The sequence below is a fragment of the Equus caballus genome, chromosome 16 (genome assembly GCF_041296265.1).
Source record: "Equus caballus isolate H_3958 breed thoroughbred chromosome 16, TB-T2T, whole genome shotgun sequence".
Taxonomy (NCBI): Eukaryota; Metazoa; Chordata; class Mammalia; order Perissodactyla; family Equidae; genus Equus; species Equus caballus.
The window spans coordinates 31,598,002-31,615,637 of record NC_091699.1 but is presented as its reverse complement, the minus strand read 5'-3'; the positions used below and the strand labels follow the sequence as shown (position 1 = coordinate 31,615,637).

Sequence of the window (17,636 nt, the reverse complement as noted above, 5' to 3'; positions counted from 1 at the left end):
TCCTTGCAACTTTTCTGTAAATCTATAATTATCCCAAAATTAAAATAAAATTTAAACTGAAAATAAAAAACCACCCCCAAATCAACCAACCAAACAAAACCAAAAACAATATGCAAAGTGACAAGCCTTGAGTGGGACTAGACCCCTTAGGAAGGAGGTCTAGATTAGACTTGTATGTGGGTGATTGAGATAGTCCAAGAAGGCTTCTTGGAGAAAATAAGGGTCACTTGCATAGAAAAGAGAGTGAAAAATGTAGCTGTAGTATCATTAGCATCATGAAATAGTCAAGTAACTTCTAATAGAATTGTATGGGCTCAACATAATGGGGCAGAGGTGGTCGCGGTGCATGGGGTGAAAGAAAGAGTAGCACGAACAATGCTGGAGAAATTGTCCTGAGCTCTTCAGATAACATTGACACAGCTTAACTTTCTGTAGGAGATTGTATTAGTCTGCTCAGGCTGCCATAAAAAAATAGCATGGACTTGGTGGCTTAAACAACAAAAATTTATTTCTCCTAGTTCTGGAGGCTGCGAAGTCCAAGATCTGGGTGCCAGCATGGTTGGATTCTGATGAGGATTCTCTTTGTAGCTTGCAGATGGCCACCTTCTCACTGTGTCCTCACTTGGTGGAGAGAGATGAAGAGAGAGCTCTCTGGTATCTTCTCATAAGGGGACCAATTCCATCATGAGGCCCACACACTCATAACTTCATCTAAACTTAATTACCTCCCAAAAGCCCCATCTGCAAACATACAACCCATGGGGTTAGGGCATCTACATACGAAACGGGGGGGGGGGCATACAAACATCAGTTCATAACAGAGATCTTATGAGACAATGCTGTATCCTCCAGCCCTGGGGTAGATATACCCTACGGTAGAGTTGGTATGCTGAGATTACAAAAATGCACACTGTATCCCTAACTCTCAGTGGCTTACATAAAGGTTTATTTCTCACTTATGCTCCATGTCCATCACGGGTTGAAGGGTGGCTATGTTCCTGCCATCCTCACTCAGGGACCAGGTCATAAGGAAGTCTCCACTCAGTGATTGCTGTAGACAAGGGAAGAGAATGTGAGAAATCACATACTGACTCTTAAAGGCTTCTGCCTGAATGTGGCATGCATTGCTTCCATTCACGTTTCGTTGGCCAAAGCAAGACACAAAGTGAGGTCTAACTTCAAGAGTGTGGGAAATTCAATCTTACCATGTGCTTGGAAGGAGGAAAATGGAATACTGGTGAATAGTCCTACTAATTACTGTAATAAGGAGTCCACGGCACAGTATCACCAGGGGTGTCATTGCCCTTCTGACTCCTCATCCCTTTCCATTTCCTTCTTTTTACTCCCTTCCTTCTTATCTTTATACCTTTTTCATCCTTTGTTCTCTCTTTCTTTCCCTCCTTCCCATTCCTGAATTTAAATAATTACTTTCTAATCACAAAAATGATCTAAGTTGCAAAAAATTCAAATAACACTGAAACATACAAAAAATTTGTCCATTTCTTCTCCTGCCAGAGATAACTACTCTTAACAGGTAGGGTGGGGAAGATAATTCCAGATCATTTTCTAGATAGTGCAATTATGAATATCACAGTACATTTCAAAATTGCCAAAGCAGGATCACACAATACACAGTATTTTGCAACCTGCTTTTTTATTTAACAGCATATCTTGGACACCTCTGCTTGTCTTTAAGTCAGGAAACAACCACCACAACGACAAAACGTTAACAACAATCATTTATTGAACACTTCTGCTGTGGCCCTCACTGTGGACTCACCATGAAACATGACAGCGTTTCTGCCCTTAAGATTATGTTTTATTGAGGAGAGATCTTTGTCTGATTCTGCTTCTGTCGCTAATAGTTGTGAGTCCTTAGCCAGATATCTTAGCATTCTTGGGCCTGTGTGTGCTTTTGCTTTTGTTTCAACTACAAAAATCAAGAGGTGGGCTGTATGTTCTCACTGTACCAGTGGGTCTAATTCTAACTGTATTAAGATTTATTTTGTTACTGTTGCAAAAAACAGACACTGGCTCTCACTAACTGAAGCAAGAAGAAGGAATTAATTGGAAGAATATTGTGTAGCCAGGCATCAGAAGGAAAACGGGAATAATCAGGTCTGGGGGAGGGCAGGAACCAGGGGTCCTCGGTGGATCTCTGTAGCAGGAACTCCTGGGTTGATTTTGCAGGGGGCTGCTGTTGGATGACTCAGCTCCAACAGCCTTCCCTCCTAGGGTTTCTCTGTAGGAGACTTCGCTTTCTGGGAGAGAGAAGGTTATTGGTCTAGCTTGGGTCAGCAGTTGACTCCTCTGACCAGAGGGAGTTGGGTACTGTTGCTGGATAGCTGTACCAATACCACCTGCGATGGAGGTGAGGCAGTTCCCCAAAGGCAAAGGGAGGTGCCCTGAGGAGAAGGAGGAAAGAAGGAAGGAAGGCTGACTCAATCAAAACCAGATGTTCACTGCCCTAATTTCTTCCTTTTTCCTCATTCTGTCCTCTCTCTCTCTTACTTTCTATTATGAATTTTCTCAATTTTCTACCTTTCTTTTGCCTATCAGTGTCTTAGGTTTGGCAGCCAATGACAGGCTTTGTTTAATTGAGCTGGTGGGATTTCAGTGTCCACGGGCTTCTGATCTCTTCTTTGATGCCTCTAAGAGAACGCCTTTGGGACAGATGGTTGAACTGCTGCACATTCATCCATTTTTTCAACATTTGGAGACTCAATGAGATCACAGTACTTCGTGCCTTTCACGTTTTTCTTAACAGCTAAATTGAAAACTCCGTATTGAAATCTCCTAAATTTACTTGTGGCACCGTTTATAACAGTGAGAATTGGAAACAAACAAGATGTTCAAGAAGGGATGGGTTACATAATAGTTAGGTAAGCCACGCCATCTCTTCCACAGCCATATCATCCAGCGACTCAACTCTTTTTTCCTTCTTTAATTATTACTTAATCCTCAGAGAATCTGAGGAGAGATATGGGCTCCCTCTCTAGAAAAATGTACATACATTTTGCATACAATTTCTCATAAATGTTTTGTAAAAGCTTACCTATAAATCCAGGAGTGGTTCATACTCACTTTATATACTCTTGATGTGGAATACTCTGTAGACTTAATCATGATGATGAGTATATTTTTAACATGAAAAGCTATTCAAAATATATTATGTAAAGAAAAATTGGTTACAGAAGAAGAGAACATTGTGTGTGTGTGTGTTTGTGTGTGTGTGTGTGTGTATGTGTAGTAACATTAGGAATAAATTTGGGTGGTTGTCCAGGAAAATACTGAAAGCATTTCTCTCTGGTGGGTCAATTAGAGACAATTTTTTTCTTTTTGTTTATTGTAGTATTTCCAATTCTTCTAAAATTAACATATATTACTCATGAAATTTTTTAAGAGAAGAATAAACAGTGATGAAGGAAATATATGCTTTAGTCACTTACTGTTCAGTTTTTTTATGCTGTCTGGTTTTCACAGCTCTTTGATTAATGGTAGAAACAAGTGCGGAGAGTGGATAAAAGAAGGTCATATATCAAGCACTACAAAGAATTTTAAGGATTACATCTATAATTTATCATTTTTTTCTCATCATACTCATTGCCATTCTTATCATTGATCCAAATGGCAAATTAAAAAATCCCCATTTTTCCCCTTGCTTTCAAAAACTATATGTATATGTTGTAACAAAATAGAACATTGCAAAACTGTGTGATCTTTCAAAGTGAAATTTCTTTATAATTCCTCCTTCAGTCTCAATAATAGCTGTTAATGGTTTAATCTATATACACCACTACACACATATACACACACACACAGTTTGTTTCCTAAATGAAAACAGAATTCACTTACATTGTTTGCAATGTAATATTTTTTCTTTTTTTATCTTTTTTTTTTTTTTTTTGGTGAGGAAGATTGGCCCTGAGCTAACATCTGTTGCCAATCTTCCTCTTTTTTTTTCTCCCCAAAGCCCCAGTACATAGTTGTATATCCTAGTTGTAGGTCCTTCCAGTCCTTCTATGTGGGACGCTGCCTCAGCACAGCTTGATGAGCGGTGTGTAGGTCTGTGCCCAGGATCCAAACAGCGAACCCCAGGCCGCTGAAGCAGAGTGTGTGAACTGCGTCAGCCTCTGCATTTTTTTCATGTAAAATTTATTTTGGACATTTTTCTATGTCTGCTTATAGTGCTCAGAATTGTTGTTTTTAACACTTGCATAGAATTCTGCTGTAAGGATGTATCATAATTTATCTATAGCCCCCTGCCACGGACCCAGTTTTCCAAAATAATAAAAAATAATGGCAATGAAAATTCTTGTATATGCATCTTCACACCTTTGTGAGACTGTTTCTGTAGTAAAGATGCCTAGAACTGGAATCCTTATTCTTAATTTTTCACCAGGTAACTGATTTGCAGTCCGGTTTCTTAGTGAACCTGTATGTCCTCCTGAAGCAGTGGCAGCGTGCAAGTTGCTGAGCTGTCCAGCTGGCTGTGGACTGAAGGTGCTCAGGATTCCTGCTTGACTGAACAGCTTTAATGCTAAGAAAGCAGGACTTCTGGGCAGCCAGCATGTTTGCTTTGGTTTCATCGTCAGTAGGGGAAACATATCCCCGGAGAGAGTGTATGTCTCCACCCAATCTTCTCTTCTAGTCTCTATTTGAGGGGCAGAGAAGTCCAGTGACTATTTGAGGCAACAGGAAGGACTAGGAAGGTTGTCACTTAGGGTGACTAGGTTGACAGTGAAAAGAGGCAAGTGTCATTCCAGAAACTTATTTTTTATTATTCAAGATGTTTGGATTATTAAAATACTAATGGTAAATATGGCCTCAAAGCTGTCAAATGCTGTTTATCCTCCCCTCCCACATTTGCAGAGGCCTGCTCCCAAATCAACAAGCACCCCTTCTCAAGCCCCATAGGGGAATAATTTTCCCTACAGACAGAAATGTTTATAAAAATCAAGCCAAAATGTATCTGTACAATGGGATGCTAGACAGTACTAAAAATAAATAAACTAAAGCTGCACACAGGAACATAGATGAATTTTTCAAACCTGTTGAGTAATAGAGTCAAGATACAAAAGAATTCATACAATATAATTCCTGATTACTTATCTATTGTTGCATAAAAAATTACTCCAAGGTTTCTTGGTAAATGCAACAGAAATCATTTATTATTGCTCAGGGTTTCTGTGGGAGTGGCTTGGAACAATTCTGGCTCAGAGTTGCTTATGAGGTTGCCATCAAATGCCTTATTGTGGACAGTTATCTGAAAGCTTGACTTGGGCTGGGGGATCCACTTCTGAGATGGCTCAGTCCCAAGACAGGCAAGTTGGTGCTGGCTGTTGGTGGGAGGCCTCAGTTCCTGTCACCTGGGCCTCTTCACAGGACTGCTTGAGTTTCCTCAGGCTCCCCTCAGAGTGAACAATCTGAGAGAATGAGGCAGAAACGACAATAAACTTTCATGACAGCCTTACAAGTTGGTCACACAGACCAGCCCTGATTCAGTGTAGGAAGAGACCGCCAGGAGAACAGGATCATTGGGGGCCATCTTGGAGCTGGCTACCATAATATCATTTATCTAAAGTCCGAAAATAGGCAAAAATAAACTATATTGCTTAGGGAGGCATACATACGTGTTAAAATTATAGAAAAAGGAAATGATTACCACAAAAGTGGTTACCTCTTGGAAGGAAGAAAGTGTGAGTGGACAAGGATCATTATTTGTAAGAGAATACATTTATGTTGTGCACTTTTCTGCAGTGTATTATATATCATAATTGCAAGAAAAGGTTCTTTTAAAAAAAATTAAACCAAAAGAGAATTAATAAGAGAAACAGAAAGTGTCCTTTTCTCTTTTATGCCTCAAACATAGATCAATGGATTCCTACAGGCTAATTTAAAGTACGGTCAAAAGAGGAACAACAATAAAGGCGACATTAATACTAATAATAATATGACATTAGCCAACAGTCCTTCTGAGTTCCAGACGATATAAAGCAAAGTGCTTTACACTGTTTCCTTACTTGATCCTCACAACAACCAATGTGGGTCTATTACCCCATTTTTATAAAGAAGGAAATTGAATTAGAGGGATTTAGAATTTTTGCCGAAGGTCACACAGACAATAAGTGGTGGAGCCAGAGTTTGAAGCCCAGCCAGTGTGCTCTTCTGACGCAGAAAGGGAGGTCAGGCTATTGGTATACATTTTTTTTTTTTTTGAGGAAAATTAGCCCTAATCTAACTACTGCCAATCCTCCTCTTTTTGCTGAGGAAGACTGGCCCTGAGCTAACATCCATGCCCATCTTCCTCTATTTTATACGTGGGAGGCCTACCACAGCATGGCTTTTGCCAAGCAGTGCCGTGTCCATACCTGGAATCGGAACAGGCGAACCCCGGGCCCCCGAGAAGCCGAACGTGCGAACCTAACTGCTGCGCCACCAGGCCGGTCCCCATTGGTGTACATTTTAACTCTCTTTATTTTTGCCTACATTGAACAAATTTTTAAATCCCTAAGCTGGATCAGTTAATCTTTCTCAGTATGGAATTGGCACAAAGTAAGTACTAAACCGATATTTTTTAAATCAATAAAAAAAAATAAAGATAACTATTTTACAAAAATCTTGTATGGAGCATATCTTGTGTCAAGCACTGGTTTATGGTCTATGTGCTTTGCAGTATTAATTCCTTTACGGTTCTCTGACCATTCGCTGATGTCCACTCTAATTCATCTCCAAGAGGTAAGTCCCTGGAGACCTCCCCTTCTTCACTTCTCTGAGGTGGCCAGAAGTTTCCTCTTTTTCTAGCTGAACTTTGACCCTTAAGGCTTGATATTTTAGCATATCACTTTGGCAAATCAATTCAACAGTCGTACATTGAGTCCCTACTCCTACTGGGTTCTAGGGGGGAACAAAGATGAATATATTTCCATCTGTAATCTGACAAACACGTCCTTGTCTTTTAAAATTTTCTGACAACTTTTTGTGTTAACATGGATGGGAACATCAAACCCCTTGAGGTTTACCCCCGTAACCTTCACGACAGGAAATGTGTGTGCATCTTGGTTTATTTCGGTGCCTGATTTTAGTTCCTTTAATAAGTGCTAAATATAATTCATTCAGTTATTTTCCAGCATGATTTTTCTCCAAATCACCCACTAGCAAGTCTGAACATGTTAGCTCGTTGTTCTAATGAAGAGATCTCAGCCTCCTTATCAGCGATGCCACTGGGACACAGGCTAAATTCTGTTCTGATAAAACAATTCAGACTAGGACAGAGCCCTATCCTATAGATAGATGGAGAAGGTATTTTTTCAATCAATATTTGCCTAATGTACAAATGGACACTGCAGAAAACCTAGCAAAAATCTCATTTTCATTTTCATTATCATTACAGAAAGGAAGAACGTGAATTTGCTAGAAAACATATTTTCGTTTACTTGATGGCTAATTCATTCATTCATTCAACAGACAGTTATTAAATATCTATTGTAGGCATGGTCCCAGCCCTCAAGGAGCTCACAGTCTGGGCAAAGATAGAGGTGTGTTGGGGGTGTGTGTGTGGTGGTGATGGTAGTGGGGGTAGGGGTGGTGGGGATGGTGGTAGATGTGTATACAAAGGCAAGCAGATAATTACAATACAGTATATTACAGATAGTCTGTTTGGGGAACTCAGGTGTGGGGACACTAAACCAATCTGGGGACCTGGTGAAGGTTGGAAGGGTCAAGTAAGGCTTCCTGGAGAAGGTAACACTTGAGCTAAGTCTTTAAGGGTACAGAAGTGTGTTGGGCAAAAGAGGAAGAGAAAAGCACTTCAGGCAGGGAGAAACAGCCTGACATATTCCAGGAGCCTCAAGCAATTTGGAGGTTACTGGACCAACTTAACATGGAAGTCAGGGAGCGATCTGAGAGGAGGTGGAAAGAGATATGAGGATGCAGAATGTGGAGAGCTGGGTATCCACCGTTAAAGATCCTGGTCTTTACTCCGTAGCAATGGGGATCCCAAAAGGGTTCAACATAGGGAAAAGACAAGATGAAGTTTGTGTCCTAGAAAGATCCCAATTGGCAAAATTTCAAAAACATGCATGCTATTTGGCCTGGCAATTTAATTTCTAGGCAATTATTGTGGATGGGGCAAAAACTTAGCTAGCAGGATAGTAGTGAAATTATCTTTACCTACAATACTGAAAAACTGAAAACAATCTAAAGGTCCAACAGCGCAGAGATGAAAAAAATAAATTTTAGTAAATTTATATAATGGAAAGTATATTTTGAAACATTAAAATGGTGTTGTAGACAAGGAAAGCTACTCATAATACATGAACGGGAAAAGCAGATGACAAAGCAGTATATTCAGTATGATCTCTTTTTGAATATTTCTTGAGATATATATATATATGCAGAGAGAGAGAACGACATATTTAGGTGTGAATATATTATGAGTATTCAAAAATTTTTTTCCTTTTACTTATCTACATTTTCTAATTTTTAAATAACAAATGTTATTACTGCTCTAAGAAGAAGATACATCTATTTTAAATATTTTACATAAAAGCCAGTAATCTCACTTTGGTAGCTGTTTAGAAGAAGACAGAGAAGCTGGAATGCCCACTTTGGAGTGTATATTCCTTCTTTTTGCTATACTATCTCACGGAATGGTTTGTGTTTTCTTTCTTACTCCAATTCCTCTGACCTCAGATACCGTGGAACAAGAATGAAAACCATCACCTTCGCCGATAGCTCTGCATTGGGTTTGGAGTCACAAAGTCCACACAGGGTCAAACCACTCGTCCTTCATTGCCTTGGTAGCTGTGGAATGACAGCCACCTGCTGCCACTGCCCTGCCTTTGGGGTTCATGTGCTACAAAAGGTACTTCTTTGCTTTGAGTCTCTCCTTGACCAAACTTTAGTCAATCTCCTCTGAATCCTCTTCCCAACTAGGCCTTGACTTTTGCACTTCTATCTGCAATGCCCAGTTTTAGCAAAAAGCCTGTCAAGTCGGTTTAGCCAGCATCCCCCACCCTCCATATCTGACCACCTTCCTCATCCTCCACCATCCCCTAGGTAATATCTGATTACCCTAGCCTACCTTCGGCAAGAATCCTGTTAGGTCAGGGTGGCAAAGAATTACAGTACTCCTTCAGTAATTTTTTACCCACTGACCACCTTCCATCCCTTCCTGCTCCCTACCCATATTCTGCTTCTTGGCTATAAATCTTCAACTTTTCCTTGTTATATTCAGAGTTCAGCCCAATTTCTCTCCTCTATTGTAAGACCCCATTGCAGTAGTTCCTATACCTATCGCAATGGTCCCCCTGAATAAAGTTGGCCTTACCATTCTTTAACATGTCAGAATAGGTTTTTCTTTAATAGCTTTGAACAATGTAAGACCATCCTCAAACCCCCTGCTCAACTCTTAACCCTGCTGATTCTTCAATTGCTCCCCTGCAATCAACTTTTCTTGAGACTCATCAGATTTTTATTCCTAAAGTTATTTATTTATTTGTTTATTTTTTACTAGATTTTTTTTTATTGAGGTGATATTGGCTTATATCATTGTGCAAATTTCAGGTGTACATTATTATATTTCAGTTTCTGTATAGACTGCGTCGTGTTCACCACCAACAGACTGGCTTTTATCCATCACCATGCATATGTGCCCTTTTACCTCTTTCACCCTTCCCACACCCCCTTCCCCTCTGGTAACCACCAATCTGTTCTCTTTATCTATGTGTTTGTTTATCTTCCACAGATGAGTGAAATAATAAGGTATTTGTCTTTCTCTGTCTGGCTTATTTCACTTAGCATAATACCCTCAAGGTCCATCCATGTTATCGCAAATGGCATGATTTTGTCTTTTTTATGGCTGAGTAGTATTCTGTTATATATATATATACACACAACATCTTCTTTATCCATTCGTCTGCTAATGGGCACTTGGGTTGCTTCCACGTCTTGCCTATTGTGAATAATGCTGCAATGAACATGGGGATGCATAAATCTTTGAATTGTTGATTTCATGTTCTTTGGTCATTTAAATCACCCTCCAGATCACAGCCAGCTCCTTCCTAATCCCTTTACGTTGTCTCTTTTTTTTTTTTTTTAAAGATTTTATTATTTTTTTCCTTTTTCTCCCCAAAGCACCCCGGTACATAGTTGCATATTTTTTTTAGTTGTGGGTCATTTCAGTTGTGGCATGTGGGATGCCACCTCAGCATGGCTTGATGAGCAGTGCCATGTCTCTGCCCAGGATCCAAACTGGTGAAACCCTGGGCTATCGAAGCAAAGCGAGCAAACTTAACCACTTGGCTATGGGGCCAGCCCCCTATGTTGTCTCTTATATTCAGATCCAAGCTTCATAAATTTTGCATCGGATTATTTATTAATTATTTCGGTACCCTTCTTTTTGTGTGCTTCCTCTCAGCCTGGCTTGATATTGTCCCTTAAAGTAGTGGTTCTAAAATTTCCACATGCATAAGAACTAGCTGGGGAGCTTGCTAAAAATGCAGATTCTCATTCCCCACGCCGTGGATATTCTGATTTAGAAGTTCTGGTTCTGAGCTTGGAAATCTGCATTTTTGTTGGCACCCCACGTAATTCTGATGAACATGGTTCATGAACAACACACCGAGAAGAGCACACCACTTTCCTCTCCTGGTCTACACAACATAGCATTTTCCCCCCTCCCTTTACCCCTCTCCAGTGCTCTAGAAAATTGCATTATACAGCACTTGTAAGAACAATATATTTAGAAGACCAAGATCCATTGACTCCTGGAGGAGCAAGAGATGATCACAGGGTGGTCCGTGACACCTCTGAAGATGCAAATGGCATTCTGAGTATGCCCGTTTTTCTGATAAAAAGCTCTACAACTTTCATCAGATTCTCAAAGAAATCTACTACCCAAAAAGTTAAAGAACGCTACACAGCCACTAAGCAGATGCATGGCTTGAAAATTAATAACCTTCCCACTTGATATGTTTCATGTCTGAACTTTGTCTGGGTTGCTTACATTGTTTTCTTGAGGCAGGCCCATGCCTGGGAATATATTCCACTGTCTTGGTACATATAGGAAGAACATATGCTGGCAAGATGGTGCAGAGAACTTTCCTGTTGACCGGCTGCTTCTCCCACCCCATCATCCTTTTCCCTTATTATTTTTCTGTTATTTACATTGTTCTTCATCTGAGCCTGTCTCACCTTCATTTTTTTTTTAAAGTTTGGCATCTGAGCTAACATCTGTTGCCAATCTTCTTTTCTCCTTCTCCTTCTTCTTCCCTATGCCCCCCAGTACATAGTTGTATATTCTAGTTGTAGGTCCTTCTGGTTGTGCTACGTGGGACGCCGCCTCAGCATGGCCTGATGAGCCGTGCCATGTCTGTGCCCAGGATCTGAACTGGCGAAACCCTGGGCCACTGAAGCAGAGCGCATGAACCTAACCACTTGGCCATGGGGCCGGCCCTTCACCTTCTTTTTAGGTAACTGAATACCCTCATTGTTGTTCAATCCTGTGCTTATTAGAATAATTTCAAATAAGAGAAACAAAAATTAAATTAGATTATGTTTAAAAAAAGGAGCACGGGAAGCTTTGTGGGTTTCTGTAAACATAATTGAATTTATTGCTGCCAGGGAGACTACAAAATAGTTTTTATTGTAAGTCTCCACAATAGTGAGAGAAAGAGGGTACTGAATGGCTTTGGGTAGCTAGAGTTCCTTGCTGTTAGAGTTTGGGCACAAAACCTCGATCATCTATGCACCCAATAGATGGCCCCTGGGATCCCCTCTTCATTAATGAATTGTGCCCTAGGAGTAGATACCGCTTCTAAAAAAAGGTGATACAAGTCAATAGCTCCATGCATTTCAACCAAGGACAGCATCCAGTGTCCAGTGTCAGGGATGCAAGCTGTGATGTTTAGTGACACAGAGGGGGTGCTGGTGGTGCCTTCACTAGTCCAGTTCTATTGCATAGATTTTGGAGTTGTTCCTACTTGTGTAGCTTCTGTGCCAAGTTCTGCTGCCCTTCCTGAGGGTCTGTAGCTACTCAGTACACTGTCAATAAGTTCTTTTCTGTTTGAATCAATTGCAGTCAGTTTCTGTTGAGTCTTTCCTCCAAACGTCCTGTGTGCAACACTGCTTCCATATCTTCCTCACGTCCATTTTCTCTCTTGAATAACATGCCTTTTAATCTAGTTTTATCAAAACTTGTACCCCATTTAAAACAAAGCATTATGATAGTATCTCTTTTTCTCTCTCACTTTTTTTTGTTTTATTTTTCATCACGGAAATTTTCAAATATACACAAAAGCAGAGAGAGTAGTACAGTAAACTTCTATAACACATTAGCCAGTTTCAACATTTTATCATTCATGCTTCATCCTTCCTTTCCCAGACTTTTCTGAGGACAGAGACAGGAGATGGAGTATTTTATGGCAACTCCCAGACATCATATCATCTCACCCGTAAATACTTTATAGGTATGTCTAACTAACACATAGGAACTCAAAACAGGATAAGCAGAATACCACTACCACACCCAATAAAATAATTCTTTAATATCACCCAATTCTAGCCCATGTTCAAACTCTCCCAGTTTTCTCCAAAATGAATTTTCACAAGGTTTGTTTGAATTAGGTTCCAGATAGTCTACACAAGAGTGAGAGGTCTTTTTCAATTCATTTTTTAATTGAGATGTAATTAACATATCTAACGTCTCTTAAATCTTTAAAAATCTAAGCAGTTCCTCCTTCCCCTTTATTTCATGCTCTTTAGTTTTTGAAGAATTTCTCAATATCTCGTAGAATTTCTCAATTTCTGGGTTTGTCTGATTGCATCTTTGTGGTATTATTAACTTGTTCCTCTCTCGTTTTTTTTTTCTGTCAATTAGTAGTTAGATCTAGGGGCTTGGTTAGATTCAGTTTTCACATTTTACACCCTAGATTTTTCCTTTCTTTTTTAAAATTTTTTTGAAGATTAGCTTAGTCACATCTCCCCCAAGAATCCTTCATCCCTGTCCCTGGCCTCAGTCGTTGCTCCTTTCTCAGACATTTGTACCGTGTACCTCTCTGTCACTCTATTTATCCATTAAATCATTTTCATTCCTATTCCTAAAAAGGCAGGGACCATGTCCTGAGTGCAGGGAATATACATGGCTCATCACTGCTATTTCCCCCATATCTAGCACACAATGTGGCTGGCACAGACTAGTTGCTCCATAAATAGTCGCTGAGCTAAATGGATATGAAAGTACACGCATACATCAATTATCTGCTGCTTAGCATTTGCTGACTTATGTGTGGTTTCTCACTGTGTTACAAGCCTTGACTCAACTCCTGGACTGCGAGCCTCTTGAGGGCAGGAAGGAAGTCAGATACGTTCTTGTAGTCTGGGTACCTAATACAACGCCATGTTCATAACTAGACCATGTTCAATGCATATTAAAATGGGACCATTGTCCATCTATCCTTGATGGATTTTTATGAGCTCAAAAAGAGGTGCATGTGACAAGCATGTGTAAAAAAGTAAACTATTACCTAAATATAGGTCATATTATTAATGATAATAATTACAATTTTTAGCAATTGCTTTTGTGCTTTTAATAGGCATAGTCCTGGGTTGAAATGTGTGGAGCTCTTGACTTTTATTACTTTTATTTAGAAGAGGTATCTGCTCCTATGGTTCAATTCAGTAATGAAGAGGGATTACAGAGTCCATCTATCAGGGGGCCAACTTTTTGTTACGTGGATTAACAGTATGGCAGTCCATAGAAAATTGCCTGTTTAAAGGAGTGGAAGGTTCTTAGGATGATTACTCAAATCACTTTTGGTTGCAAGCGACAAAAGCCTAAACCAAAGAGTTCCAGCAAAAACCAAAAATTTTCTTTTTGGAAAGTCCAAGGATATCTGCCTTCAGGTATGGTTGGAACAGGGAACGGGAACAATGTTATGGTAGTTTTCTACTTCTCAGTTTTGCTTGTTGCTGCTTCTCTTTGACTGCTGATCTTATCTCAGTCTGTCTTGTTTTTGATCAGCTTGGTTATATGGCCACACATAGTTAGTTTTAGGTTTCCTTCCTTCTGACACTTTGCTTCCAAAAACCAGACAGTCTTCCCTAGTAGCCCTTGCAGAAAAGTCCCTAGGAAGACTTCTAGTCATGTTAGGGACCTGCATTCATCCGTAAAGGAATCACTGTGGCTAAGGAAATGGGCCCAGTGATTGGTCAGGATTAGGTCACATATCCACTCCCACTGGGTAGCTGATGGCACTGTAGTTGATAACCTTGCCATATGTAATGTAAGTTTTCCTGAGGCAAGAGTAGGATGAGACCAGAAGAAAAAATGCAGGGGAAAAAAATAGGAGCTATCTGTGTGTACTTCAGGGCATCCTCATGGCAGAGCTCTGCACCCTAGGGATACCTCTGGAAGGTGCCCTTAGTTGGAGATAAGTTCAGAGGTCGTAGCTTTCTTGATGGTTTTTTCCCCTTCAAGTTTGGTCCTTTAGGTCTAACAGGTCACTGTTTGATATAATGAATGATGAAATAGACTGTTTCATTACACTTCTAAAGAGGTTACCAACTGCAGTTCTAACATGAAGTACTTGATAGCCTTTAAAGATCAACACGCGAAAATTTTGCACAGAATCTTGTTTATATCTATGTTTTCTGGGAGAAGGTCCATCGCTTTGCTCAGATTAAAAAGCTCCTGGTAAACCAAAAGATTATGCAGATTCTAGAGTTCATAGAGATGGGGGTACCACTGATATTTGAACGAGTCTGTCCTTGCATAGCATCTCTGGCCCGTACCCCTTAAATGCCTGTAATACCCCCGAGTTATGATGATGATCAACCCCTCCTCCCATATTCCAAGCACCTACAATTGAGAACTAAGATGAGACTAGGAGTCTAGACTGAATGTTCCTGTCATGTCTTACCTTTCCTCTTCCTTCTGGCAGAAGGTAACACTTCTTTCCTTTAACGTCTGATTTCCAGCAGTCCTTTGATTGAGGAATGTGGGATCCCACATTCGTGAGCACAAATCCCTGTTTGCCTCAGGAGTGTTCAGGTTCCATCATAGTTTCATGGTATGGACCTAATGTGAAACGAAAATGTTTCATTGTGAGGAAAAAAGTGCTAACGGCCATGTCTGAGTGATGCTCAATCATTAGCCCAACCTCCTTAGAGTTTTCTCCCAGGATGATCATTTAATTGATGACTTCTGAAGGGACAAACTCATAGATGAAAAGTTGTCGGCAAGGAATATCTTCAAGATCTAATAAATAAAAGACTGACCATTGAGCAGCCTTTTTATAGATTACAAATCACTTTCTCTTGCATTTGACCTTGCAACATCTTCTAAAACAGGTTTGCCAATCTCTTCTTTTAGAGATGAGGAAATCGAGGCTTCTAGGAATCAAGTGACATGCTCACGATTACACAGCGCTTTAGAGAAGGACTCGGGATTTCAACTCTGGGTCTTGTAACTTTAAACACCACCCTCTAACTCTCTACTGCCTCCCTAATGCCTCAAGTCTCTTTTAAAAGAAGGAACACATCCTACTGGAACTAATCAGAGGGAAAGACTGGAAGTACAAATGAGCCATACCAGAGCCTGTTATTTTGGTACCTAAGTGAGTGCCGAGAAGCTCAGGCAAAGGTTGACACTTGTACAGTTTATGTACCGCACAACTCCACTCCTGAAATGTTAGGACAATCTCGTTTGAACTCCCGGCCAACTGAGAAATTAAAAGCAGACAGTGACGACGCTGTTTCGTAACTTTGTGCCTTTTTAAATTCATCAAACCTTTCATGCGCTGCTTTAGATTAGAAGTGGCTAATTGGATAAAGGGGAAAGAGCCACTCAGCTGGGTGAATAACATATTACAAGTCCAGTCTGAGTTAGTTATAGAAAAGAAACGCACAAGAACATTCTACGATAATATTCTAATGACAAAGTGAAGGAAAGTTCCTCCACTGTGTTCCAATCCGAGGACAAGCTGATATGTCGCAGCAGCGCTGGGAAGCATGCAGGCTGATAGGAAGTCCTTTTATTTTAAGGGAGCCTTGAAGGCTAAAACTTTCTAGTGCCAAAACCCTGCACTATGTTTTTTTTTTTTTTTTAAATAACGACTTGGCGCGCCCTCGCAAATGTCTGAGGTGGGAGGAGGGGTGACGATAGGAGAGCAGGGCTGAGTCCTTCTTATTAATATTAAATAGCCAAGTCCATACCCTTGAAGCAAGCGGGGAGAGAGGAGCGAGAGGAGCTGCTGACATTGACAATGAATCCGAACAGGAGTTGCACTAGCGGTGTCCACCACGTTGCTTCAACCCCCGCCTGGCCTTCTGGGAGCTGTAGTTTTCGCAGGAGCTGCTCCCCCGGCGAGCCGGGAATGCCCCGCCCGGATCGAACTACAGATCCCAGGCAGCGCGCGGCCGCCGGCCCCTCCCGCCCGGGTGCGAGTGTAAACTCACCGCGCTGGGGCTGGCGGCCGCGCGCGGGCGAGGGGCTGAGCTCGGCACTGCGCGGGGGCGCACCGCTCGGGGGACCCAGGCCTGACCACCTTCCCTCCGCCCCCGGGCTCTGTTCGCACTTTCCAGCAGTAGAAGGCCGGGAAGCGGGAGCCATGCAGTCGGAATCGGGGATCGTGCCGGATTTCGAAGTCGGGGAGGAGTTTCACGAAGAGCCCAAAACCTATTACGAACTCAAAAGTCAACCCCTGAAGAGCAGGTGAGTGGTGACAGCTGGAGGGAGGCGCGGCGGACGGCCGGGGGACCCCGCGCCTCGCACCTTGGGGCGTGGAAAGCCGGTTGGCCGGGCTCTGGGACAAGGACCCCGTGCCCTTGCCCCGGGGCAGAGGGCGAACTGCCCCCCGCAGCTGGGGGCCGCGCCCGCCCGGCTGGTGCGCCTCTGGAGGGCTCCGCCCAAGCGCGCTTCGGGGGCGCAGCGGGCAGCCCGGGACGGCCCGCCCAGGCGAGGGGACCCTCGGTTTGGGATACCAGCTGCTGAGACCGGGTGGGGGCTGGGGAGCGACCCGGCGCGGAGGTGGGGAGGAGCAGCGCCGAGCCGGGACGCTGCCCCGGTGGAAAGCAGGAAAAGAAGAGTTTCTAGTGAACCCCTTTTCTGAAGATCCCAGCGGGCTGATCACTTGGAGAGGGAGAGCTTGGGGTGGATTGAGGCGCAACGTTCAAGGGAAGCGATTAGCTTGTCTGTTGTCGCCTCTTAGGAGTCCGATCCCTCTGGGAAAACCCGCCCCTGGCCGCCTCCAGGTGAGGTTTCCCGGCGCCCCGCCTCTCACCTTCGCGAGGGCTGCACCCGGGCGCGGGCGGGGCCGGGGGCGGCGAGTGGGCGTGCCTCCTGGTGCAGGTTAAACTCCCCGGGCGATGGCGTCCCATTCAAATCCAGGCCTTCCCGGGAGGGGAAAAAGCTTTGGGACTGGAGGGTTTCGGGCGTGTCTCCTGTTTGGCAGCGACACGTGTTTAGTTCGCTGGGGACTTCAAAAACTTTTTGGGGAAGGAGTGAAGACACTCGCGGGTCTGGCGCCCCACCACCTCTAGTGCCCACTTCCTATGTTACCTTCACTCCCACTTATCTTTCGGAGTGGGTTGGGGATCTTCCTTTGTGTTCTGTGGCCACTCCGGACATTCCCAAT

At 42.3% G+C, this 17,636-nt stretch overlaps 1 protein-coding gene and 1 long non-coding RNA gene across 11 annotated transcripts in view; one reads left to right on the top strand and one right to left on the bottom strand.

Annotated features, from left to right (window-relative positions):
* Positions 1-482: 482 nt before the first annotated feature.
* On the bottom strand, positions 483-17,522 carry LOC106781772 (uncharacterized). 6 transcript variants are annotated; one of them, XR_011427246.1, is made up of 4 exons: positions 17,283-17,402; positions 14,922-15,079; positions 938-1,051; positions 483-621 (listed from the first exon to the last, which is right to left on the bottom strand). It is a non-coding gene; the product is annotated as an uncharacterized lncRNA (long non-coding RNA). The 6 variants fall into 6 exon arrangements; XR_011427247.1 differs by having other exon boundaries at positions 957-1,051; XR_011427249.1 differs by lacking the exon at positions 17,283-17,402 and adding an exon at positions 16,216-16,350.
* MITF (melanocyte inducing transcription factor) overlaps positions 15,803-17,636 on the top strand; it is a 210,043-nt gene continuing 208,209 nt past the window's right edge. For 2 of the 5 annotated variants that reach the window (XM_070236845.1, XM_070236844.1), the window contains exon 1: positions 15,922-16,714. In XM_070236845.1, the coding sequence (XP_070092946.1) occupies positions 16,266-16,714 (449 nt within the window). In that variant the 5' untranslated portion in view covers positions 15,922-16,265. Of the gene's footprint in view, positions 16,715-17,636 lie in introns of all 5 variants that reach the window. The other 3 variants (XM_023619736.2, XM_023619737.2, XM_070236851.1) reach the window with 3 other exon arrangements.